General features: G+C 40.8%; 1 protein-coding gene across 2 annotated transcripts in view; it reads left to right on the top strand.

The window, feature by feature from the left end:
- The window catches only part of dscaml1 (Down syndrome cell adhesion molecule like 1), a 107562-nt gene that overhangs the window by 70686 nt on the left and 14583 nt on the right, over nt 1-22293 (top strand). The window contains exons 4-19 of one of the 2 annotated variants that reach the window (XM_079480932.1): nt 582-728; nt 1218-1496; nt 2236-2511; nt 3272-3568; nt 9524-9796; nt 11062-11343; nt 11491-11610; nt 11741-11917; nt 14864-15069; nt 15203-15299; nt 15488-15616; nt 15895-16062; nt 17798-17868; nt 17961-18201; nt 19759-19905; nt 21211-21366. In XM_079480932.1, coding sequence (XP_079337058.1) covers nt 582-728; nt 1218-1496; nt 2236-2511; nt 3272-3568; nt 9524-9796; nt 11062-11343; nt 11491-11610; nt 11741-11917; nt 14864-15069; nt 15203-15299; nt 15488-15616; nt 15895-16062; nt 17798-17868; nt 17961-18201; nt 19759-19905; nt 21211-21366 — 3066 coding nt within the window. Of the gene's footprint in view, nt 1-581; nt 729-1217; nt 1497-2235; nt 2512-3271; nt 3569-9523; nt 9797-11061; nt 11344-11490; nt 11611-11740; nt 11918-14863; nt 15070-15202; nt 15300-15487; nt 15617-15894; nt 16063-17797; nt 17869-17960; nt 18202-19758; nt 19945-21210; nt 21367-22293 lie in introns of both variants that reach the window. The other variant, XM_079480931.1, reaches the window with a different exon arrangement.

Below are 22293 nucleotides of genomic sequence, written 5' to 3'. Positions count from 1 at the left end.
AGCTCGTGTAAAATACAACCTTCATGGACATATAGATAAATCAGAGTCGAGTCAGACCTCTGTGATGTGAAATGAACATGACAGTAATATACTGTTACAATAACATACGCATCAAATATTAACTCTTTCTGTCTCTCTCTCTCTCTCTCACACACACACACACACACACACACACACACACACACACACACACACACATACACTTTATTTCTGCTGTATCCTTCAAAAACTCTCTTGTATCATGTTTCTGGACAATTTGTCATGGACAGGTTTTTATACCTGTTAGAACTATTAAATGACTGGAGGAAACAGATCCCCCTCCCCAAAGAAACACTCCACAAACATTTGCCCATACCTCATGGCATTATTTGGGACAATGTCATGTCCAACCCATTCAAATGAACACATTGAAATGCCAGCAATGATTTACTGTGACTATTATCACTGATTTTTGTCATTGCTACTGGGCTTTAAATGGGTCAAAGTGCTTGCATGCCATTACCCAATATATAGCCATTACCCAAAATGTCCAATGAAATCAATGTACATATTTTTACATAATCTCATCTTTTCTTTTTCAGGTAACAGGTTCTTCCTGACGTCATTTGGTGCCCTCTACATATCTGACGTTCAGAAAGAGGACGCTCTCTCCACCTACCGCTGCATTACCAAGCACAAATACAGCGGAGAAACCAGGCAGAGCAACGGGGCTCGGCTGTCTGTGCTAGGTTAGTGTAAACGTTTATGTGTATTAGTCCTGTAACTATATTTTTAGTATTTGATTTGCCAATTGTTGTATGATAAATATATGTATATATAATGATAGTTATTATGATACAAATTCATATTATTATTATGAATTTGACAATGAAGTTGTGATGATTGTCATTATTAGTAGTAGTAGTAGAAGTGTAGTAGTAGTAGTAGTAGTAGTAGTAGTAGTAGTAGTAGTATTTATTATGGATAGTTATAGTGCGACAATCAGTATTAAACATAACAGGATTATTTTCACCCTGTTTTTGCAAAACAAATATGTTTAAAGTCTTCTGTATATAAATGACATGAAGTATTACCAAATATAATGCATTTAAGTATATAATTAACAATTCAAAGTCAAGACCAGGAAGTCTTGAGCTTTGACCTTCCTAGTATGACTTTTCTAGTACATGTTTGTATTTGTTACGTAATCCCTGTTTTTATCTCTTTTCTTTATTTAGACCCCACTGAATCTACGCCCTCTGTGATGGACAGTTTCCAGTCAGGGGAGGTGCAGGTGGGCCGCAGCATCGAGTTGCCCTGCATCGCCTCCGGTTACCCCAACCCAACTATCCGCTGGCTGAAAGACGGGCGACCGCTGCCTGCTGACTCCCGCTGGACGCGGCGTCTGACCGGGCTCACAATCAGTGACCTTCGCCTGGAAGACTCCGGAAACTACATCTGTGAAGTCACCAACAGCTTCGGCTCCAAAGAGGTCACAGGTCACCTTAACGTCATTGGTGAGGAAAAGACACAAGGATTTTTTAAAAATTAGAATTAAATTTGAAACATGCCACAGTTTAGGGATATTTCAGGGAAATTAACAATAAATCAATGACCTGTTCCTCAAAACTAAAGCTAGAACCAGCATGGGTATTCTTGCTGGGAGGGTGGGTGTCTACCAGGAGTCGAGATTGAGAAGAACAGCGTGAGAGAGACACTGGAAGGCCGCTGCCACCTTCTTGCTACCTTACACAGAATGCAATCTGAAAGGACAGAAAGCTCTGTTCTGGCTTCTCCAGTAGGACCCTTACTCAACGCAACCAACAGTGTGTGTGTTTATGCAGTGGGAGGTGCTAAAAGACCAGTGAGATGCAATTGGCCAGACTCGTAATGTGAAAGACAGAGGGAAGTAAAGCCAAGGGAAGTGGGGTGGACATTTGGACATTTAGCCGGAGGGCACATCACACCGGTCTGCTCACACAGATTCTGACAGGACAGAAGGGGAGGAGGACACACACACATGCAATACAATACATGCCCAGACATACACACACCATCACACACATAGAGGCCTCAAGCACATAACACCAGCTGCCTTATTGCTCACTGACATTTTCTATCTATCCGTCTATTGGTTATCTGTCTATATAATTGTTTTCCTTTACTGCTTAAAAAGACCTTGGAATCAATGTACAGTATATTTATTAAGTGGCGTTGTAGTCATTAATACCTCTGTTTTTCCTTCTCTCTCCACAGAGCCTCTTCGAGTCACGCTGTCTCCCAAGAACCTGAAGACGGGCATTAGCAGCACAGTGATTCTGTCCTGTGCCGTGCAGGGCTCACCCCACTTCACTGTTTCCTGGTTCCGCAACACAGAACCCATCGTGCCTGACCAGCACTTCTCCATCCAGGGAATCCACAACGAGACTCTCTTCATCACAGCAGCCCAGAAGAGACACTCAGGGGCGTATCAGTGTTTTGCCACCCGCAAGGGTCAGACCGCCCAAGACTTCTCCATCATACTGTTGGAGGGTGAGTGGGCATTCTGGGATAGGGTGTGGTTCTGGATCCTTCTCTCCCTTTTTTCCCAGATAGCACAGGTAGATCTGTAAGACGTCTGCAGGAGATCTGGAAAACATCTGCTGTGTAAACATCTGATAAACATCAGTCATAGAAAGTACATACGTACATTATGAATCATAAACATCTTACAGACATCTTATAGATGATCTGATAGAAGACATCTCAGAGACGTATTGCAGGTGATGAAACAATCAAATACATACGTCTTGCAAATGTAAATGCAGACATAAAATAGATATCTCCCAGATGTACAGCATGTGTGTTTTGGCTCATCAAGTTTGGAATGCAAGAGAATGTGCAACAGAAATTTAATTCAAACAACTAAACCTTGATAGCACACATTCATCTTGGAAACATAAATTTGATGTCAGCGCTTACATACGCAAGACAGATGTCATATAGACATTTACAAGGTGCATTTATTTATCAAATGTTTTACACAGCAGATCTTTTCTTGATCTTTATCAGACATCTAACAGACATACGTACCTGTGCTATCTGGGAAGCAACGTCTACAAATCTGGATACATTTGAAAATTCTCTTCATCCACACTGGCATTTTCAACGTTTTCGAAAAGTTGTGTAACACCACTAAAACATTTGAAAACAATATAACCACTTAGGATAATTAGTATGTCCTGCGTGAGGTGTACATTAAAGCCATGAACCTTTATTTGATTCTGAACGTTTCTCTCTCTCTTCCTCCCAGACGGCACCCCACGGATCGTCTCGTCCTTCAGCGAGCGAGTGGTAGCTCCCGGCGAGCCCTTCTCCCTCATGTGCGCGGCCAAAGGTGCTCCTCCCCCCACCATCACCTGGACGCTAGACGACGAGCCGGTAGCGCGGGACTCGGCGCACCGGGCCAGCCAGTACACGCTCTCCGACGGCTCCACTGTCTCGCACGTCAACGTCACCAACCCGCAGATCCGCGATGGGGGCGTGTACCGCTGCGCCGCACGCAACTCGGCCGGTAGCGCCGAGTACCAAGCGCGCATAAACGTAAGAGGTGCCTGTCTACTTTTCAATCTCAGACGTTTAGAGTTATAACCCGCCACCTCCCCAACCCTTGACCCCCTGAACTCCCCCACCTCATCTCGATTCCAGAAATCATCCGACTCAAGTGTCATCGTGTGCGTGCGTGGGCGGGTGGGTGGATAGATGTGTGTGGGTGGCTTGTCTAATGTTGTTTGTTTGTCACGGCACTGTCACCTGTGCGTCTTCTGTCACTGTCAGCTCATGCGCGTGCGTTCTTGCGTCTCTCCATCTCTTTCTTCCATCTCTCCTGTTTGTCTCTCCATCTGCTGAGTCTTTGTTCTCCTCTTTCACACATACACAGTGTCTCTGTCTCGGTGTCTCCGGCTGGCTGGCACACGTGTGGGGTCCTGGCTGTTCTGGGACAGAGTGGAGAGCTGGCACCGAGGAGATGCCTTCACGCCAGAGAGAATAGAGACACGTCAGCTAAGAAACCAGACTGAGAGGAGAGGGGAGGAGAGGGGTCCTAGGGTGAGTGGAGGGATTAGATAAGAAGAAAGGAAAGAGCAGATTAAACAAAAAGATGAGGAATGAGAAAAGATTAGATGAGGAGAATGGAAAAGAGGAGAGAAAAATGGACAAGAGGCAAGAAGTTTTAGGGAAAAGAGAAGAGAGGTGAAGTTCTTGGAGGAGAAGAGAAAGACAAGAAAAGAAGGTTGATTAAAATTGACCAAGAGCTAACATGATCAAGAAACTACCATCCACTGCCGTGTGCCGTATTAATCTTACGGTTAGCTATAAAGAACTGTGGGCGGATCGTGGGCGGACTCGTATGAGACTAGACTAAGGTTGAGTCATGTTGACAGGCCTGTTGAATTCAACTTCTCCTGTCTCATCTCTCTCTCTGAAATGTTCAGTTATGACAGATCTGTCTGCTTTAAGGAGACATGCCAGAACAATCATTGGAGTGAGAATGAGACCCAGCGCCAGTGAGCCACAGTCACGCGCGGTTACCAACGGCCATGGACACACTCATATGTCTTAAAACACTGACTAATACACTTTGACCCAAGAATACTCATGCAGAATGACAGCAATGACTTTGTCACACACCCTTTCTCTGTTTTCCAAAACGTAGTGAGCTTTCTAAATAGGTGTATGAAATCCTTTTTTACCAATGTTTTAACCGTGTCATTTGTAGTGAATCTCAAACGGCAATCCATCAAGAAAAAAACTGTGTTAACTACAGTTACTACAGACAGTTTAATCGGATGCATACGGCTGACCCGAAGTTAACTTCCGGCCTGTGTTTGGTTATAATGTAACAATTTATTATATATTTAATTAATAGTAATGCTAATTTAATGTTACATTTTGTTTTATTTGAATTGTATTCAATTAATTTAAATCTACTCAACAGTTACTGCTTCTTAAAGTCACCATGAAACGGAAGTTAAGATTGACTTCTTTTCCGTATTGCGACGTAAATCCGAGTGAAAAGGCTTCTGAAACAAGAAAAGGTGTTAGGAGGGGCTTTATTTTGCCCTGGGCATTGGACAGTCAGTTTAATCATATCTCTTTTTTGTTGCGTCATGTGGTAAAGAGTTGTTATTAAGAGGGGGAGAGGAGCTTAACATTTTTGATTAAAGATTACAAGTCCAAATGAATAAAAATAAAAGTGTGCACGGATAAATAATTTATAATAATTATCACTGAAACACTCTATAAAACACTTTTAAGAATGTTCCTATTAGATTTCATGGAAACGTTTGTTTATGTTGTTGCCGCTGAAACGTCTATAATTTTTAAATGTTTTAGTCTGACGTGAAGGTAGCCATCTTAACTCAATCTTAACTGCCTTTAAGATGCCACATTTTAGCAAAATTTGAAGTATGCATCTCCTTTTGTTGACATTTGTCGAAAAAGCAATTCCAATCCATGCCTGATAGATGGATGAGTGAAGCAAAACTTGACTAGCCTTCTAAAGGTTTTTATTATTTTACCCTAAATTTCATAGTGATGCAGTTTAAAGCCTGTAAGAGTATTGTGCTATTAGCTTAGCAACATGCACACCCCAAACTCTAATGATTTTATCTCATTATTGTGGCAGAAGTGGTTGCATTGCTTACAAACCGGTCACTTATTTTGATTTATGAGGGTTAAAATGCTGAAATGAATGTCGGCTGCCTGTACTATAAGGCATCTCCCTAGGTTTGAAACAGGGCTCCTATCTGTCAAACACGTTTATTCTTGAGATGATAGTTCTCAACATAATATTTAACAAACACAGACGTTCGTGAGCAATCAAGCCCATTCTTCTCATGAACAGCACAATAGCAGCGCTCACTTCCTGCCTGGATCCTTATCGAAGTTCATACATTCATATATTATGTTTGAGAACAAAAGAAATAGTGAGAAGGAGAAAGAGAGAGGGTGAATAACTGTAAAGAAAAGAGAAAAGGGGGATACTGTGCGACAGTCTTCTTGAATAATACATCAGGGTTGACTTGTCAGAGCGGTGACTTCAAAGCACAATGCACGCTGAGCTGTGAGAAAAAGAGAGAGCTACAGAAGAAGAGAGAGGCATTGGGATGAGGAGTGGGTTGTAAGAGAGGAGAATATCTGTGTGCATAAAATCTCCATATGCCCCATCGGCGCATTTGTTGCGTTTATTAACGGATCCGCCCTCCATTTTGAGCCAAACAAAATGTCCTTTTCCGTTTTCTAGTGCCTCTGGTTCCACTTGCCACCTGATTCATATTTAGCTTCAACTGCTTCAGCTTCTCCAGGAGCTTTCTTGGTCTGAGAACCATTTTTTTTTTGTTGATTTATAATTTTGCAAGCCTTGAAGTTGTACAGTTGAGAGACTTGCAGGTGTTATTAAGCTAGATAGTTTTTTTGCCTTTAGCTTTATAGACGCGAATAGAAAATTGCACAGGGTGTTAGAGAGAGGACAGGAGTCTGCAAAGGACCACGAGCCCGAACAACCAAATTGCTGGGGCACAGTATTTCACATATTAAGAATTATTCATATTTTAACAATTAAAGCTATGACTAAGACACAGTGGCAAGTAAAAAGTAGTTCAGGTTTGATAAACCTGCATCCAGACCTTTTAATTTAGCTCTTAGGGTAAACTACCAACATGAAAGTAATATTCAGTATTTATTTCATTTGTTCTTTTTGCATCTTCATACATTGACCGTTCACATATTAACTGTGTTCCTCCATCTATTCATCCATACACCCCTCCATCCTTGTGTGTGAGCTGAGAGCAGAATCCTGGAGAAAGTCATACATAATTTATTTAATCTTGTCTAATTTTGAAAGATTAATTGTTGCAAAGCGGCTTTACAGGAAGAATGACAAAAATAAACAAAAGTTAGTCTAAGTATTAAAGTAACATGGGTCCATCTTTGCTCTTGATTGTTGATGGAGATTGCCTGGGCTGGAGCTGAGATGATCTATTAAGTCCACAGGATCTGGCAGGAGGATGGCACACATGAAGTCCACAAGTTCTCGTATGAGGATGGCACGTGACCATCAGCTGGTGCTGGTGTGAGGTGGTCCTACTTGAGCCGGCATAATCTGTGGTTACCATAGGATGGGTATTCCGAGGTAGGGGAGGAGGGCAGAGAGAGGACAATTAGCGTAGTTGCTGTTCATTTATTTATAAACAAGAGATAATACCGGTATGCATCATATGTATGCTTGGCTGTGTCTTTAATCTAGATTTCAATTGGGGGTGTGTCTGACTCTTCGAATAGTATCAGGAAGGCTATTCCAGACGTTAGGTGAGAAAGCTTGACCCCCTTTGGTGGATTTAGTGAGTCTAGGAACTATCAGAAGTATTGGAGTTTTGTAATGGTAGAGAGCGGGATGGGTTTTACCGTGATAGAAGCTCTGCTAGATTAGCGGGAGCTAAACCGTTTAATGCTTTACTAGTGATTAGAAGTACTTTATAGTCTATACGGTATTTTAAAGGGTAGGCACTGTAGGGATGATAAAATTGGTGTTATGTGATAAAATGTTCTAGACCTTGTAAGAAGTCTAGTAGCTGCTTTCTGAACTAACTGTAATTTGTTTAATGATGATGCAGGACAACTACTAAGTAGTGCATTACAGTAGTCAAGTCTTAAAGTTATAAATGCATGACCTAGTTTTTCTGCATCCTCAGTTTGACAATGTTTCTAAGATGAGAGAAGGCGGTTTTGTGATGTTTGAGATGTGGTTTTCAAAAGACAGGTTGCTGTCCAAGGTAATGCCAAGTTCTTGCTGAGGTAACAGTGCATGCCTTTATTTGCCAATTGTAATCTGAAATATTCTGTTTACAGGTATTTGGTCTGATAAGTATCTGAATTTAGCAGAAGAAACATACTACTCGTCCAATGTTTTATGTCCTGAATGCACTCTTCCAGTTTTGTTCAGTTTGAGGTTTCTTCCGGTCTAGATGTACTGTATAATTGAGCATCATCTGCATGGCTGTAGAAACAAATTCCATGTTTTCTAATAATGTCAAAAAGGGGCAGCATGTACTGTATATAGAGAATAGCAAGGGTCCTAAAACCGATTATTGAGGATATATTTTAAATATTATATACTGTGTATTTAATATTTTCTGTCGATTTGCAAAAGTAAATCATCCATGCAACAACCCCAAACATGCTAAAAACGCTTTTAAAAAGTATGTCATTCCAAGTCATTGGGCCACACAATTTGTGTGTAACACAGGCAAAGAAATTAAAGTGGAATTCATTCGAGGGAAATCCAGGAGTGTAATTTGTTTATATTCTCCTGGAAAAAACAGCATTCAGGTTTGGATGACATGACGTTAAGTAAATAATGCATTTTTTGGGTGTACTATTCTGTTAAGGGAATGGTTTACATTGACAGTGATTTGAATGAAGCCATTTTCAGTGAGCGTTGACAATTTGATGCAAAATTTATTTCGCTTCAGTTTTCACTTTAGTTCAAAAACTTTTTATTTAGTTGTATGATGGTTGTTTTGATCTTCAACTGTTTAGTGACAACAAATGTTAATAAAGACAGGGGAGCTTATGCTATCTGTTAAATTGTTTAAAAACTTGTGCTAGCAAGAAATAAATACGATTCAATTTAGTTTTATTTATACTTGGCTTTTCACAGTGTTTCATTGTTTCAAAGCAGGTTTACATGAAGAGAAAAACAAAATATAGATACTGTTAGTTTTAAAATAACAAGGGTCCCACATAGCAACCTCCAGAGTTAAGTTTTCTATTGGTCAAATAGGGTTTTACACTGGACACAGTAGTTTAGAAAAATCTGTATTTGAAATAATGTTCGGGATCCTTTTTAAAGAGCTAGTGTGCTGCAATGGTAAATGGCTAAATGAATACAAAGGCTTCTGCTCTCACAGTCCTCAATCCTACATATGTTTGTTTTGGGATGTTGCAATGAAATGTTACATTTATTTTCACTGTCTACACAAATCTTAGATTTTACTTTATTGTTAAGTTTACGCCACACATAAACGTATCTGATTAAAACCTTCGGCTTGGTGTATTAATCTAAACATACAGAAACACACCCCATTCAGTCTCTGAGGTTAAACAATGGCATGATCTCTATGTTGCGTGCCTTTTTGCCAAGCTATGGATAATGATGTATAAACTACCAGACACATTAAAACTTTAGATGTGCACAATCACACACACTTCTTACACCACAATGTCCGCTGTGAAGACCAAGGGCATTCTAACCCCCTCCTTCTCCATCACTCGCTCTTCCTTTCTCTTCCGCTCACTTTTCTCCTCCCTTTATCCCAAATATCTTTCCAAAACAACTCTTTTCCATCTTCCTCCTTCAATGACTTCTCCCTTGAATCCTCATCTTTTACCCTTTATGCCTGCCTCATCTACTCCATCCCTCTTTTTGCTATACTTTTCCTCCTCTCTCTCTCTCTCTCTCTGTCTCTGTCTCTCTCTCTCTTTCTCTCTTTCCTCTACCTTACAGGTCCTCCCAGTATCCGGGCCATGAGGAACATCACAGCCGTGGCCGGTCGTAACACCTTTATTAACTGCCGTGTGATCGGCTATCCGTATTACTCTATCAAGTGGTATAAAGACGGGATGTTGTTGCCAGACAACCATCGTCAGGTCGTGTACGAAAACGGCACTCTGAAGCTGAGCGATGTGCAGAAGGGTATGGATGAGGGGGCGTATCTGTGCAGCGTGCTCATCCAACCACAGCTGTCCATCAGCCAAACCGTCCACGTCACTGTTAAAGGTAAGCAACTGCTGCCAATTATTAGGTTTTAAAACCAAAGTCGGAAGTGTGGGGGTGGTCTGAATCTCATTTTGTAACTATTACAACCAATTACAAATGTTTGTCATAAAAACCATTGGAACAGGATTATAAAGCATTTCTTCTTTTTGAACTCTCTCATAACTTTTCTCAATCTTTAACCATTTCATACTATTAAGTTAAAACTTTTAATAATAATTATTCCTTTTTTAACTTTAATGTTTTTACAATTTCAGTCATATTTAATAATACAGTCAGTCACAATTAATGAACTCCCTTGACAGGCTATGATTATTTTTATTTTAATTTTAATGCATCTAAAAAAAATGTAACAAACTTTTTTAAACATTTAATTTTATCATCCCGGATGCTCACTTTCCCCAGTATATTATTGTTATATATTTCGTCATTTTCTGTCACTACTAATATTGTCCATTGTACAATGGTTCACCTTTATATCTTCACTATCTATAAAACAATCTGATAATGGTTACAAAGTGCTGTGGTCTTTGGTGTGTTTTGTTGTAAGAGCGTGTGTTGTGGTGGTGTCAGTGTGTGTTTAGCTTGTAGGCGGGTGATGAAGGCCGTAGATGGTCTTTCCCTTCCACTGGCACAAAGACCATGAAAAAAAGCACAACACTAATAACCTCTGATTAACAGGATTACAGGCCTTCTGCAGCATTACAACCACTCATCAATTACCCAGTGCACTTTGCATGTGTATGTGTGCACGTGGGGGGTGTAATTTGCAGTATGTTAAATGGAAATGAAAGGGAAGCCGTTCTGATGTTAGGTTTTGAATCTTCACCACGTGTGTCTATACAAGGGGACGAAGGCGCTTGCACCAAGACAGCGAGGTCTAGTGTGTGTGTTTGCATGAATGCGTGTGTGTATGTGTGTAGCGGTACAACAGAACACTGACTCCAGTGTGAAGTCGCTATAGTGCACTGCCTGTCTTGTCATGTCTCTGATTTAATTAGCTGAATTTTAACGAGCCCCAGATTAAATCCCCCAGATGTCTCCGATGGAGCCCCCCACCTCTGTTTCCATGGCAATGCCATTATTCCCCATGCCAATTGGGCTCTAATTAGAGCAGCTATTATGGGCTGGAGGGGTGGGATGTGAGTGCGTGAGTGCGTGCGTGCGCGTGTGTCGTTTTGGAGGGTGATGAGGGTCAGGATTACATTGCAGATCATGGAAGGGCATGGATTTTTAACATTGAAGATCTCTCCCTCGTTCTTCCTCAGTTCCTCCGCTCATCCAGCCCTTCGACTTCCCGCCCACCTCCATCGGCAAGCTGATGTACATAGCGTGCGTGGTGTCATCCGGAGACATGCCCATCCGCATCACCTGGCGAAAGGACGGGCAGGAGATCGTATCGGGGACGTCTGGGGTCACCATCGAGACCAAGGAATTCATGAGCTCCCTGCAGATATCCAAAGTATCACTTAAGCACAACGGAAACTACACTTGCATCGCCAGCAATGACGCCGCCACTGTTAGTTCAGAGAGACAGCTGATAGTAACAGGTGAGCAAGAGAGAGGGCTTCTAGGTTCAAGGTCAACTTATCATTTAACACTGATTTTCATGTTTGTTGGACCTCAAAGAACTATGGAGCCAAAAAACATCATGGTCACAAATCTCCTAATAAAGGTTGTGATCTTGTCCATCCTAGTTCCTCCTCGTTTTCGGGTCCAACCCAATAATCAGGATGGGATCTATGGAAAGTCTGAGGTTCTTAACTGTTCTGTGGAAGGCTACCCACCGCCCAAAGTTGTCTGGAAGCACGCTAAAGGTTCTGTCCAAAGTCACTGTCTCCAAATGAAAGAAAGTTTGATTTACATGACTCAGTTAAGACTCTCTTTATCTAATCTCATTCGGTCTGTATCTAACTGCGCAAAATTTTCTCCATCATTGTTCTTCAGGTATCGGGAACCCCCAGCAGTACCACCCAGTGCCCCTTACGGGTCGCATCCAGATCCTGTCCAACGGTTCTCTGTTGATTCGTCACGTGCTGGAGGAGGATCGGGGGTATTACCTGTGTCAGGCCAGCAATGGAGTGGGCTCTGACATCAGCAAAAGCATGATGCTGACCGTAAAAAGTACGTCTAAAACTATCAGGCACATCTGTGTCACTTAAAGTTATAGTTCACCCAAAAACTTTTATTCTGTCATAATTTGCTCACCCTCGAAATGTTGTTGGTGATGTTGGATGTTTTGAAGAATGTTGTCAACTGGCACCCGTGTCCATACAGTAGAATGTGTGAATGGGTGCCGATGCTGTTCAGTTACAAACTTTATTCATAGTTTCTTATTTTGTGTTCTTTTGTGTAAATGATGACAGCATTTTTGGATGAACTATCATTTTAATGTTTGCTCTGAATTAAAACCAAAAAAACTGTAGCTCTGCTTTCAAGGCCATAATATTAGATGTGAACAGAAAAGAATGGATCAACAAATTTTTGTTATTGTTATTTCATCCTTTTTGAGGATAAAATGTTAGTATTTTTATTTATCTTTATTAAAACATAACAGAGTATGTAAAACAAACCAAATGTGTATTTTAGACACACTACATTCAATGATTTTCCAATGTGATTTGACCTGCATTGGCGGGAATGGTTTGTTCTAGTGTGTGTTTGAGGTCTTTGTTCAAGAAGAGCCCTCAGATGGGCTTTTACATCTCAGACTGATGCCTGCGGGAAGGTTTCGAGATGCTTGGCTGGACAGACACACACAGACACACACACACACACACACACACACACACAGAGAAGCCCTTCACACACAGAGAAAGCATATATACACCCTCACCTGTCAGTTTGTCACTCAAACTAATGACCCAGCTTATAATATATTAGTCATACTGAATCAAGACATCCACGTAGCCTTTGTCTTTCATATATACAGTAGCAGCCAGGAGTGTCTCTGATTTTGTGTTTGTGTTTGAGTGAAAACGAGATATTTGAGTCCGACCAAGCTCATTTACATTAATAGAACATTACAACCGATTCTGTAAGGCCATCTCATGACTGATGGTTAGATCAGACACACGATCTGTTCTGCCCACATCCATAATATCGATTTCTCACATTAATGTAGGGTGCAGAAAACCCGCGTCCACACAACACTGCCCCAGGCTTGAGTTACAGCCGAGACGCATTGAAAATAACATGCACGGGTGTATTCATTAACACACAGCCATGAGCCTTCTACCGTCTCACAAACTAATGTCATATTTTATCACAATAAATTAATTTCAGAAGAAACGTTTTTAGAGGTCATTAAGAGTTTTGCATTCTGACATAATTTTTACAATAATTAAACATATTTTCCATTTCAATTATCATAACTGTATAATCATTAACATATTAAATTATCATAACATATAATACTTTTTCGTTATTGTAATATATATTATCCTTTTCCGACACCTTGTGTACGAGATATACGGCAATGATGTACTTTAACACAACTATGTATTTTAAGGCACAAATAATATTCATATTATTCATAAACTAGAGATGCACCAAAATGAATATCGGCAGGGTTGGGAAGGTTACTTTTCAAATGTATTCCACTACAGATTACAAAATACAGGCTTTAAAAGTAATCTGTAACATATTTTTTATAGATTACACAAATTTTGTAACTTATTCTAAATACTTTAGAATACTTTGGAATACTTATAAGGTACATAAAACAAAGGGATCATCAAACAGAGGACTTGACATCAGCTTTACAGTTTTCCCTCACTAGACATTAGAGTCCATAATTCTAAGAAAATATTTCTTTTAATAATAGAATTATGAGTTATAAACACAGAACTGTGAGACAAAATGTCGCAATAAACCAAAATATTTCTTAAACAAGAAACTCACAATCAACTAAAATTTTGCATATTCAACAAGGTTATGAAATGTATGAGCATAACTTCTTTTTAGAATGCTTTTGCAGATTGTCAGAGTTAAATAATCACCAATTGTTCTTTACATTAAATGCCTGTTACAGTTTATATTCATGTTTAAATGAAATAAATGACTTTCAAAATCAAAAGTTTATATTTTTGAGCACTTTATATTTATAGTCATTATATAAATTAATAACATTCAGAAAGTTAAGAAATATTTTTTATATATCCACCAAACTATCGATATATATCGATGCCCATCACTTTGCTGATGGGCGTCAGCAAATATCGATCTAAATAATCGACTATCAGTATCATTTACGGTTAGAAATTAAGTTTCGGTGCATCTCTAATATACAAACATTTCTTATCTCCTTACCAATTTTTATATTCTTGACCGTTTTATAAATGTAACGCTTGGGTGGTATAAAGATTGCATTGGGATAAATCTGACTTGCTGGTTATATGTGTTGTTACTAACCAAGCAATGAGTAGAACACTGTTTTAAATTTCCATGCAAAGCCTGTGGATATCAGCAGCTTTGTGTTAACGGGATCCCAATTTTCTTCTTGTCTAACAGTGTGTCGCTCTCTCTCTCTCTCTCCCTCCCTCCTCTCTCTCTCTCTCTCTCTCTCTCTCTCTCTCTCTCTCTCCCTCTCCCTATCTCTCTCTCCCCCTCCCTCCCTCCCTCTCTCTCTCTCTCTCTCTCTCTCTCTCTCTCTCTCTCTCTCTCTCTCTCTCTCTCTCTCTCTCTCTCTCTCTCTCTCTCTCTCTCTCTCTGATTCAGTGTTTGTGTTATTGATTGAATCATTCCTCTGTTCTGACTCCCTCAATTCCATCCATTTCAATCTTTGAAAGAGGAGGGAATGAATAAGTGATGAAAACAAAACAGCGGAACCCTCCTCAGATCGATATTGTGTGTGTGCGTGTTAGAGGCAGTACTGGAGAGGAGTTACTTGAGTGGAAATGAGTGAGCGAGATAGTGTGAAAAGTGATTTAGGAGGTGGAGAGAAAGACACACAGTGATGCTCACTGGAACGCCAGGTGTCGGTTTAAATTCACACTGACCTCTGCCTTTAGAATTCACTTTGCCTTCATTTATTTACTTTTCGTTCACTTGCGACATCTTCTCCTGCAGTTCCAGCCATGATCACGTCCCACCCGAACACCACCATGGCTATAAAGGGTCAAAACAAGGAGTTAAACTGTACCGCCCGGGGCGAGTATCCCATCATCATCCGCTGGGAGCGGGGCGACACCGTCATCGACCCAGACCGCAACCCTCGCTACTCCATCACCACCAGCCCCAATGAGAAGAGCGATGAAGTCATCTCCACACTGAAGGTGAGCATGCCTATACATACACGTGTATGAGGTCAATAAAAAACTGTTTTTGTTAAATAATAAAAATAAATCCCCATTGTACAACACAAAGAAAGAAGCAAAGAGTTCAACCACTACACTTCTCTTCCCGCAGCTAAAGCCGGCTGAACGCGGGGACTCTGTCTTTTTCTCCTGCCACGCCATAAACTCGTACGGCGAGGGTCGCGGGCTCATCCAGTTGACTGTGCAAGGCAAGACAATCGGCCATGAACAACACGCTCACATCTTACATGATACTCCTTATCCAGAGACACAAAATCAATAATTTACCTCCCGGCCCCCGAGTCACCACTTACTCTTTAGTATCGCTCTTTCTTTCACCACGTGTCCTGATCTCCATCATCCAATTGAAGTCATTTTCCCTGCATTTTGTTCGTAGAACCCCCTGATCCCCCAGAGCTGGAGGTTCGAGAGGTTAAAGATCGCAGCATGAACCTGAGGTGGACCCAGCGGTTCGACGGCAACAGCATCATCACCAGCTACGACATTGAGTACAAGAATAAATCTGGTGCGCCATTGCTTTGTTTCCATTTCAAGCTTGGATGAATTACATTGCTAGTGTGCATTAAATATGTATTTGCATGTCAGAGAAATATGTTGTGAAAATCCTCAGATGAATGGGATGTGAATGGATTTCTGCACCGCTGCACAGAAGTCTTTACAGTACTTCTGTGTTTGTCTCTGTTTCCGGTACATCCGAATAATTTTGTATGCCAAAAAATGCAATGTTCTGGAACGGCCTGGACTGAGGTGTCATATAGTAATGTTATGTCGTTTCTCTTGTAGACCCTTGGGAGCTCAAACACGCCACCCGTAAGATCTCACCCACCAACAACCAGGCCAACATTGTTGAGCTTCACCCGGCTTCCGTATACAGCATCCGCATGTACTCCTACAACAAGATTGGCCGGAGCCAAGCCAGCAAAGAGCTGACCATCAGCACAGAGGAAGCGCGTATGTATTACAGATCTGTTTCACTATTAATTGCATGCAAAGAAGAGCTAATATTACAAACTTTCAGTTGAACTCATACATGTACACACGCACATGTATTTGTGCTAGTATTGTTTATAATAATGATGAATTCGGGTGTGTCCCTTATTTATGCAATTTCTTGGAAGATTCCTAGATTTTTTTTGTATGGGAATCCCAGCAGCGAGTTATACTGTAGCATTTTAGCTGTTCCAGTTCCATCGCCCCAAAGTAAAAACAAATTATAGGTTTTTGGTAAATCGCCTGAAATAAAATCTGTGGTTAACCGTGAAATGTTTTCACGTTTAATTCTATGACATACAACACATCAGTTATAACCCGCTTGTGAGTTTTAAAGCTTTATTGTGTCTTAAAATGGTGGATGCTAACAAGTTACATGGATGGGGATTCATTCACGGAGTATATACTTACAAAGCTACACATTTGTTACAAAATTTGAGAAAGTTGTCAGAGACTTGGTGGTGGTGCCGTGGATATCAAACAACCCTAGTGTAGTCAATGTATTGCTGCGTGTTAGCTTTTTACTTCTGGCCATTTATGCTTCAAAAACACCAACTATTGTGTTAGTTTGTAAATATTATCTTGATAGACAAAACTTTTTAACATCTTAAAGCTTCGTTAATCACAAATCTTATTTTTTGGAAAAAGTCAATGGAAAAAAAATGCATACTGAACCAACGTATTTGCCTACAAAAATAAGTAATCTCTGAAGTACACACGCAAGTCGTCTGCCATATTCGTACTGTCCATAAACACACATTATCAAGTTGACTGTGAATCTGTATTCTGAAAAGTTATACGCATGTATGAACATAAAATGTTATGTGTTGTTGTGAAGACGAGTGTTCTGAGTGATGACAGCAACTGAAATGTCACTAGAGTCTCACAGGAATTCAAGACATTGTTATGAAGTGTAATCTATTTATTCGTGTATACCGACACAAATTTCCCCCTTTTTTCGTGTCACCCAGCACGACATTTAATCTAATGTATTATAAAACGCGTTATCTCTCATATATATACTGTAAATATATATCAACACAACCTGATGGGAATTCATACCTATTTTAAAAGGTGGTTTTCAGGGTTTGTGGTGAAGTAAGGTGTTAGTCAGTCACATCCAAAAACATGTACGATTTGATTTGATATCAGGTTATAAATATATAAATGTAAATAAACACGCAGTCTGTTTATTGAAAGTCCTCCTGAGTGACTCGAAAAAGAAAGTCGTGCTGAGTGACATTAAAAAAGGTTGTGCTCACTGACACGAAAAAGTGGGGATATTTGTGTCAATGAACAGGCATAAATAGATAAAAAAAATTGTGTCTATGCCACAAACTGTCGTGAGACTGGGTTGGAAATGTTGACCGTTCCAAAATGGCGGACACATCTTTGTGTCTAGAGTGGTCGAATGGGGCATCTATGTATGCATATCTCTATGAACAACATATTGATTTCTAGACTGTAATTCAAAATGTATTTTCTGCATGAAAATAGTTAATAGGTAGTTGACAAATATACCACACACGTGATATACCAAACGTGTCCAATGGTGTGACAGCAAGAATTTGGAAAGTACCCATGCATAACCAGAATTATGGATGCATCTCTTAATGAATGAGACTGTGTCTAAAATACATTAAGCTTGTTTATATTCAACTTTTGTTATATAACCTTCATTGTCATCTTCTCACAGCTCCTGATGGGCCACCCATGGATGTGATCCTACAGCCAATGACCTCTCAGAGCATCCGCGTTACTTGGAAGGTAGAGCTGAACTTCTCACATTGTTCTTACATTCTCAAACAATCACCTTGTATGCAAAAAGATTAAACTCTTGTTCTTTTCTCTCCATTCAGGCACCTAAGAAGGAGCTTCAGAACGGAGTGATCCGTGGCTATCAGATCGGTTACAGGGAGAACGGGCCAGGCAGTAATGGTCAATATAGCATAGTGGAGATGAAAGCCACGGGAGACAGTGAAGTTTACACCCTGGATAACTTAAAGAAGTTTGCTCAGTATGGAGTGGTGGTCCAGGCATTTAACCGGGCCGGAACGGGACCCTCGAGTTCAGAGATCAACGCCACTACCCTTGAAGATGGTACAAAACGTGTTTGCTCATTTTTAAATGCTAATTGTGTATGATCGCAGATTGTTTAAAAATAGTATGTGAACCAGTGTGACATATAGTTTTTTTGTTTCACACTTCTTCAAAGTTTGAACATATACAGTATCTACCACACACCGTGCGTGTGAATCAAAACACAAAGTGAACTCTTTTGGGGATTTCTCTTGTTTGGGGATTGACTCTGACCCGTGGACCTCATCCACGTGCGTGTCACTGTCACCGAGGCGACAGCGATATTGATGCTTTTAAGGATGATAGTAATAACAACAAGCATTGGAAAATAGTTATAATTAGCCTGTCTGCCGAGGCCCCTCTCCCTGATCCGCAGCTTTTCCTCCCAGTCTAATTATCTGCAGCTGAGCGCATTGTCTCCTTTTCGCTCTTTTCATCTTTCCTCCAGATCCCTCTCTCCGGCTTTCAACTCCCCACTCCGCTCTCGGAGCACCTTTCATTTATCTCTCCCTCCATCTCACAACTTCCCCTTCCAGGCCTCCGCCCACCTTTGTCCCGCTGTCTTTCTTCTCCATCCTTATTTTTGGAAAGCTCCTTGGTTCTCTTTGTGCTCCTGAGCATTCCAGCATTCTTCCCTCATTTAGATTTTTTTCTTTATACCTCTATGGATGGTTCTTTCATGGTTTTAAGTTGTTTATATGTGTCAGCCTTAAAATTTTACATTTTCAGGTGTGTTTGCTCTCTTTCCTGGTTGATCGAGATTGTGTAGCACCATGTAGTCCATCTGTTCAGCTGTCTGAATCAAATGTGACCATAAATTGACTTACAGTAATACTTATTTTAAGATGCCAATATGAGAAAGAAAGAGAAAGAAATAGGCTTTGGGTTCAAGGTTAAATTGCTGTAGCGAGTTGTGCTCAATGGCGCTTTATCGGGCCGTTCGGTCCTAAATGGCAGTTTTAGTGTAGTCCACGAGGGACACTAAGTCCTCTTCAAACAAATACCATCATTTCTCCTCCAGCCCCCCTAACCACCACCTCCACTGCTCTCTCTCTCTCTTGGTCTGTGCCAACTGCAGCTGCTCCCTCACACAGCAGAGCCAGTTTTATTCCTCCTTCATTCTTCTTTTCATCCTGTCGTCCGCACGCGCTCCTTTCCCCTCCCAGTGAGCCGCACAGACGCGCTCTGTGTCCCCTTCAATAGCGGCATTATTTATTCAGGGACGCAATTTGGCACATCATCGCTGCCACGTTCGTGGTGCATCCGGCAAAAATCAAGTGTGTTCAGTAGGTGAAACGGCTCGAGATGACTGTAACGTTTGACTTCTCTTAAGCTTCCGCACGCGATTGTTCGTTCCACTTTGAGCGCAGTTACAAGGTTGTTGATGCTCTCGGGCCACAGCAAGTGCTCCAATTGCGGTATATTACCGCAATTTCACTATATCACTGTAATTGTGCTCTTTCACTGCAATTTTTGTTCCCCATTTCACCTATTGTATCTTCTCTTCACCGGTGTCTACATAATTTCCAGGCATTTCTTTTGCCGTTATGTGATTTTTCACTCTGTTTTCTTTCGCAGTTCCCAGCCAGCCGCCACAGAACGTGCGGGCCATCACGGTGACATCGGACGAGGCGGTGATCACGTGGTCCGAGCCCCCGCGAATGACCCTGAATGGGGTTCTGAAGGGCTATCGTGTGGTGTTCTGGTCCCTCTACCCAGATGGAGGTGGGTGCTGTGGGGGCCAGACACTGGGGTTCAACCAGAGTAATTATACGCTACTACTGTTACTTCCCCGATAGTCACTGTTGTCCCCTAGAGCGCCCCCTACTGTCTACCTGTGAATCTGTATCCCTGCCAATCCAAACTGCAGGATGTGCTTTTATGGACGGACGAAATATTATCTTAAAGGTGAAGTGTGTAATTTCTGCTGTCACGAAATGGAATTACAAACAGGATTTCCGAGCTCTTCCTCATGCTTCCTGAGTTGACAAAGCAGTCCAATCCAAAAGTGACAATGCTGGTGGATCAATCTAAAAGCTGCAATCCATAACCTTTGCCTTTATAGTTCCATGTCTGTTTGGAACAAACTGTAAAATTGCAGCTTAATTTATGTACTTATCTTCAAGTGGGTTCAAGTTAAATGACGTCAAACTTATTTTCCCACCTAACGGCGCCAATATAAATCATAATTCTTTGCTTACCAATGCAAATCGGGAGACAATTTGTCTAACAATTTTTTTATGTACTTATTGCTGACCATAAAAAGCTATGTATTGCAGCTTTAAAGGGACGGGTTCCCCAAAAATGAAAATCTTTGTCATTTTTACACACCTAAAGTTGTTCTTAACCTATATGAAATTTTGATCTATGCAAAAGAAGGTTTTGGAAAATAAAAATTTCAGCACCATTGACTAACAGACTAACAGACAACAGTGTTTTCCTTCAATTGTTCTCAATAGTGTCCCGGAATTGTTTGGTTTTTAAACATTGGCTACAGACATTCTTCAAAATACATTAATTTGTGTTCACCAGAACAACTGAATTTAAATAAGATTAGAACAATTTGAGGATGAGTAATTTATGACATATTTTTATTTTTGGATAAACTGTCCTTTAAGTGGGAATCCTTAATAAAGCAAATGTTTCTTAGCATCACAGTGTTTATAGTATTCAATGGAATGAAGAAAAATGCATATTGTTGACTGTGTACTAAGCTGGGATATATAAAAAAAAGAAAAAAATACACACTTCATGTTCGTTTGAACAAAACAACAATACAAAAAAAGTATTGTGGAAGCACCATACTTCAGTATACCATGGTTCAATGTTCATATACCGTGTTATTTACATCAAGCAACATCAAAGGCTGTTGCTTGAAGTTCTGTGACGAAACCAGTTTTGTGTGAGTGTTGTGTTGTGTGAGTATTTTCCTCCTGTGTGATGTGTTTATATTATAAAGCTAACTGTTAATTTGCATAGGCAGAAGAAAGCAATCCTTCAATGCTTTAATTTTCTTTGAATGTGGCTCAGAATGGGGCGAGATGCAGAACATCACCACCACTCGTGAGCAGGTGGAGCTGAAAGGTCTGGAGAAGTTCACCAACTACAGCATTCAGGTCCTGGCATACACACAGGCGGGAGACGGTGTCCGCAGTAATGTCCTGTACATACAGACGCGAGAAGACCGTGAGTTTACACATATGTAACATATACGAACAGCTGTGCATGCTGGGAATGCCTGGTTTGTGAAGGACGGATATAATTCTCATTCATCCAGAATGATGTCTTTGAAGTTGCGTTAGTGGTGGAAAAGGTTGTGGATTCGATTCCCAGGGTACACTAATACCGTTAAAATGTATAGCTTGAATGCGCCGTAGAAACAAATACATACATGTACATGGACATGTAAATGAAACAGCATCGTGCACATAAAATACTATAAAATGTTGTGTAGATAGCAACCAGATGTCAAGCTTTTATCTCTGACACAATTGTGACTCTTCGGAAAGCCTTCAACCCAGACAGTGGAGAACCTGTGTTCCTTTCATACACACAGTCACATTATGTGCATGCCACTTCCCCTTTACCCCCAGCCCTATTCAAGCTCAAGGGTGCGTGAGTGTGTATATGCTTGTCGGAGTGGGGGAAGGTTGTGGGGTAGAAAACCGTGCCCACAAAAAAAACACATTAGCTAGAGGCAAGTGCGGCACAGTCCAGATACAGATGATGCTGGATAGCTGGATGCGGTCGCCACGGCGACATTTGGGCTCTGATATACCATTAGTACAGATAATGAGAATTAAGATGCTGGGGGGGGCGGGTTGGTGGGCGTAAAAGCGTGTATGTGTCTCAAAGCAGATCCCTCAACCAGCTTACCACCCAACACAAGGAGGATTTACTCTTGGTGGATTAGCTGACATTAATTTTGTGCTTACACTGGTGGGAAAGGATTACAGCGATATCTGTCTCTCTTCCTCTCCATGGTGGGCATTAGGAAGGGCAGGGTGCGTTAGGAAATAAAGGGTAAAAATATAAGAGATGTTAAATTTGTACTATTTATTTAATTGAGTATGATATATACAAGTTTAGGCACATGGGCGTCCTCTTCACGTT

The sequence above is a fragment of the Barbatula barbatula genome (assembly GCF_947034865.1).
Source record: "Barbatula barbatula genome assembly, chromosome: 19".
NCBI classification, from domain to species: domain Eukaryota; kingdom Metazoa; phylum Chordata; class Actinopteri; order Cypriniformes; family Nemacheilidae; genus Barbatula; species Barbatula barbatula.
Note: the sequence above shows the minus strand (reverse complement) of the source record. Positions and strands in the feature narration are given on the sequence as shown.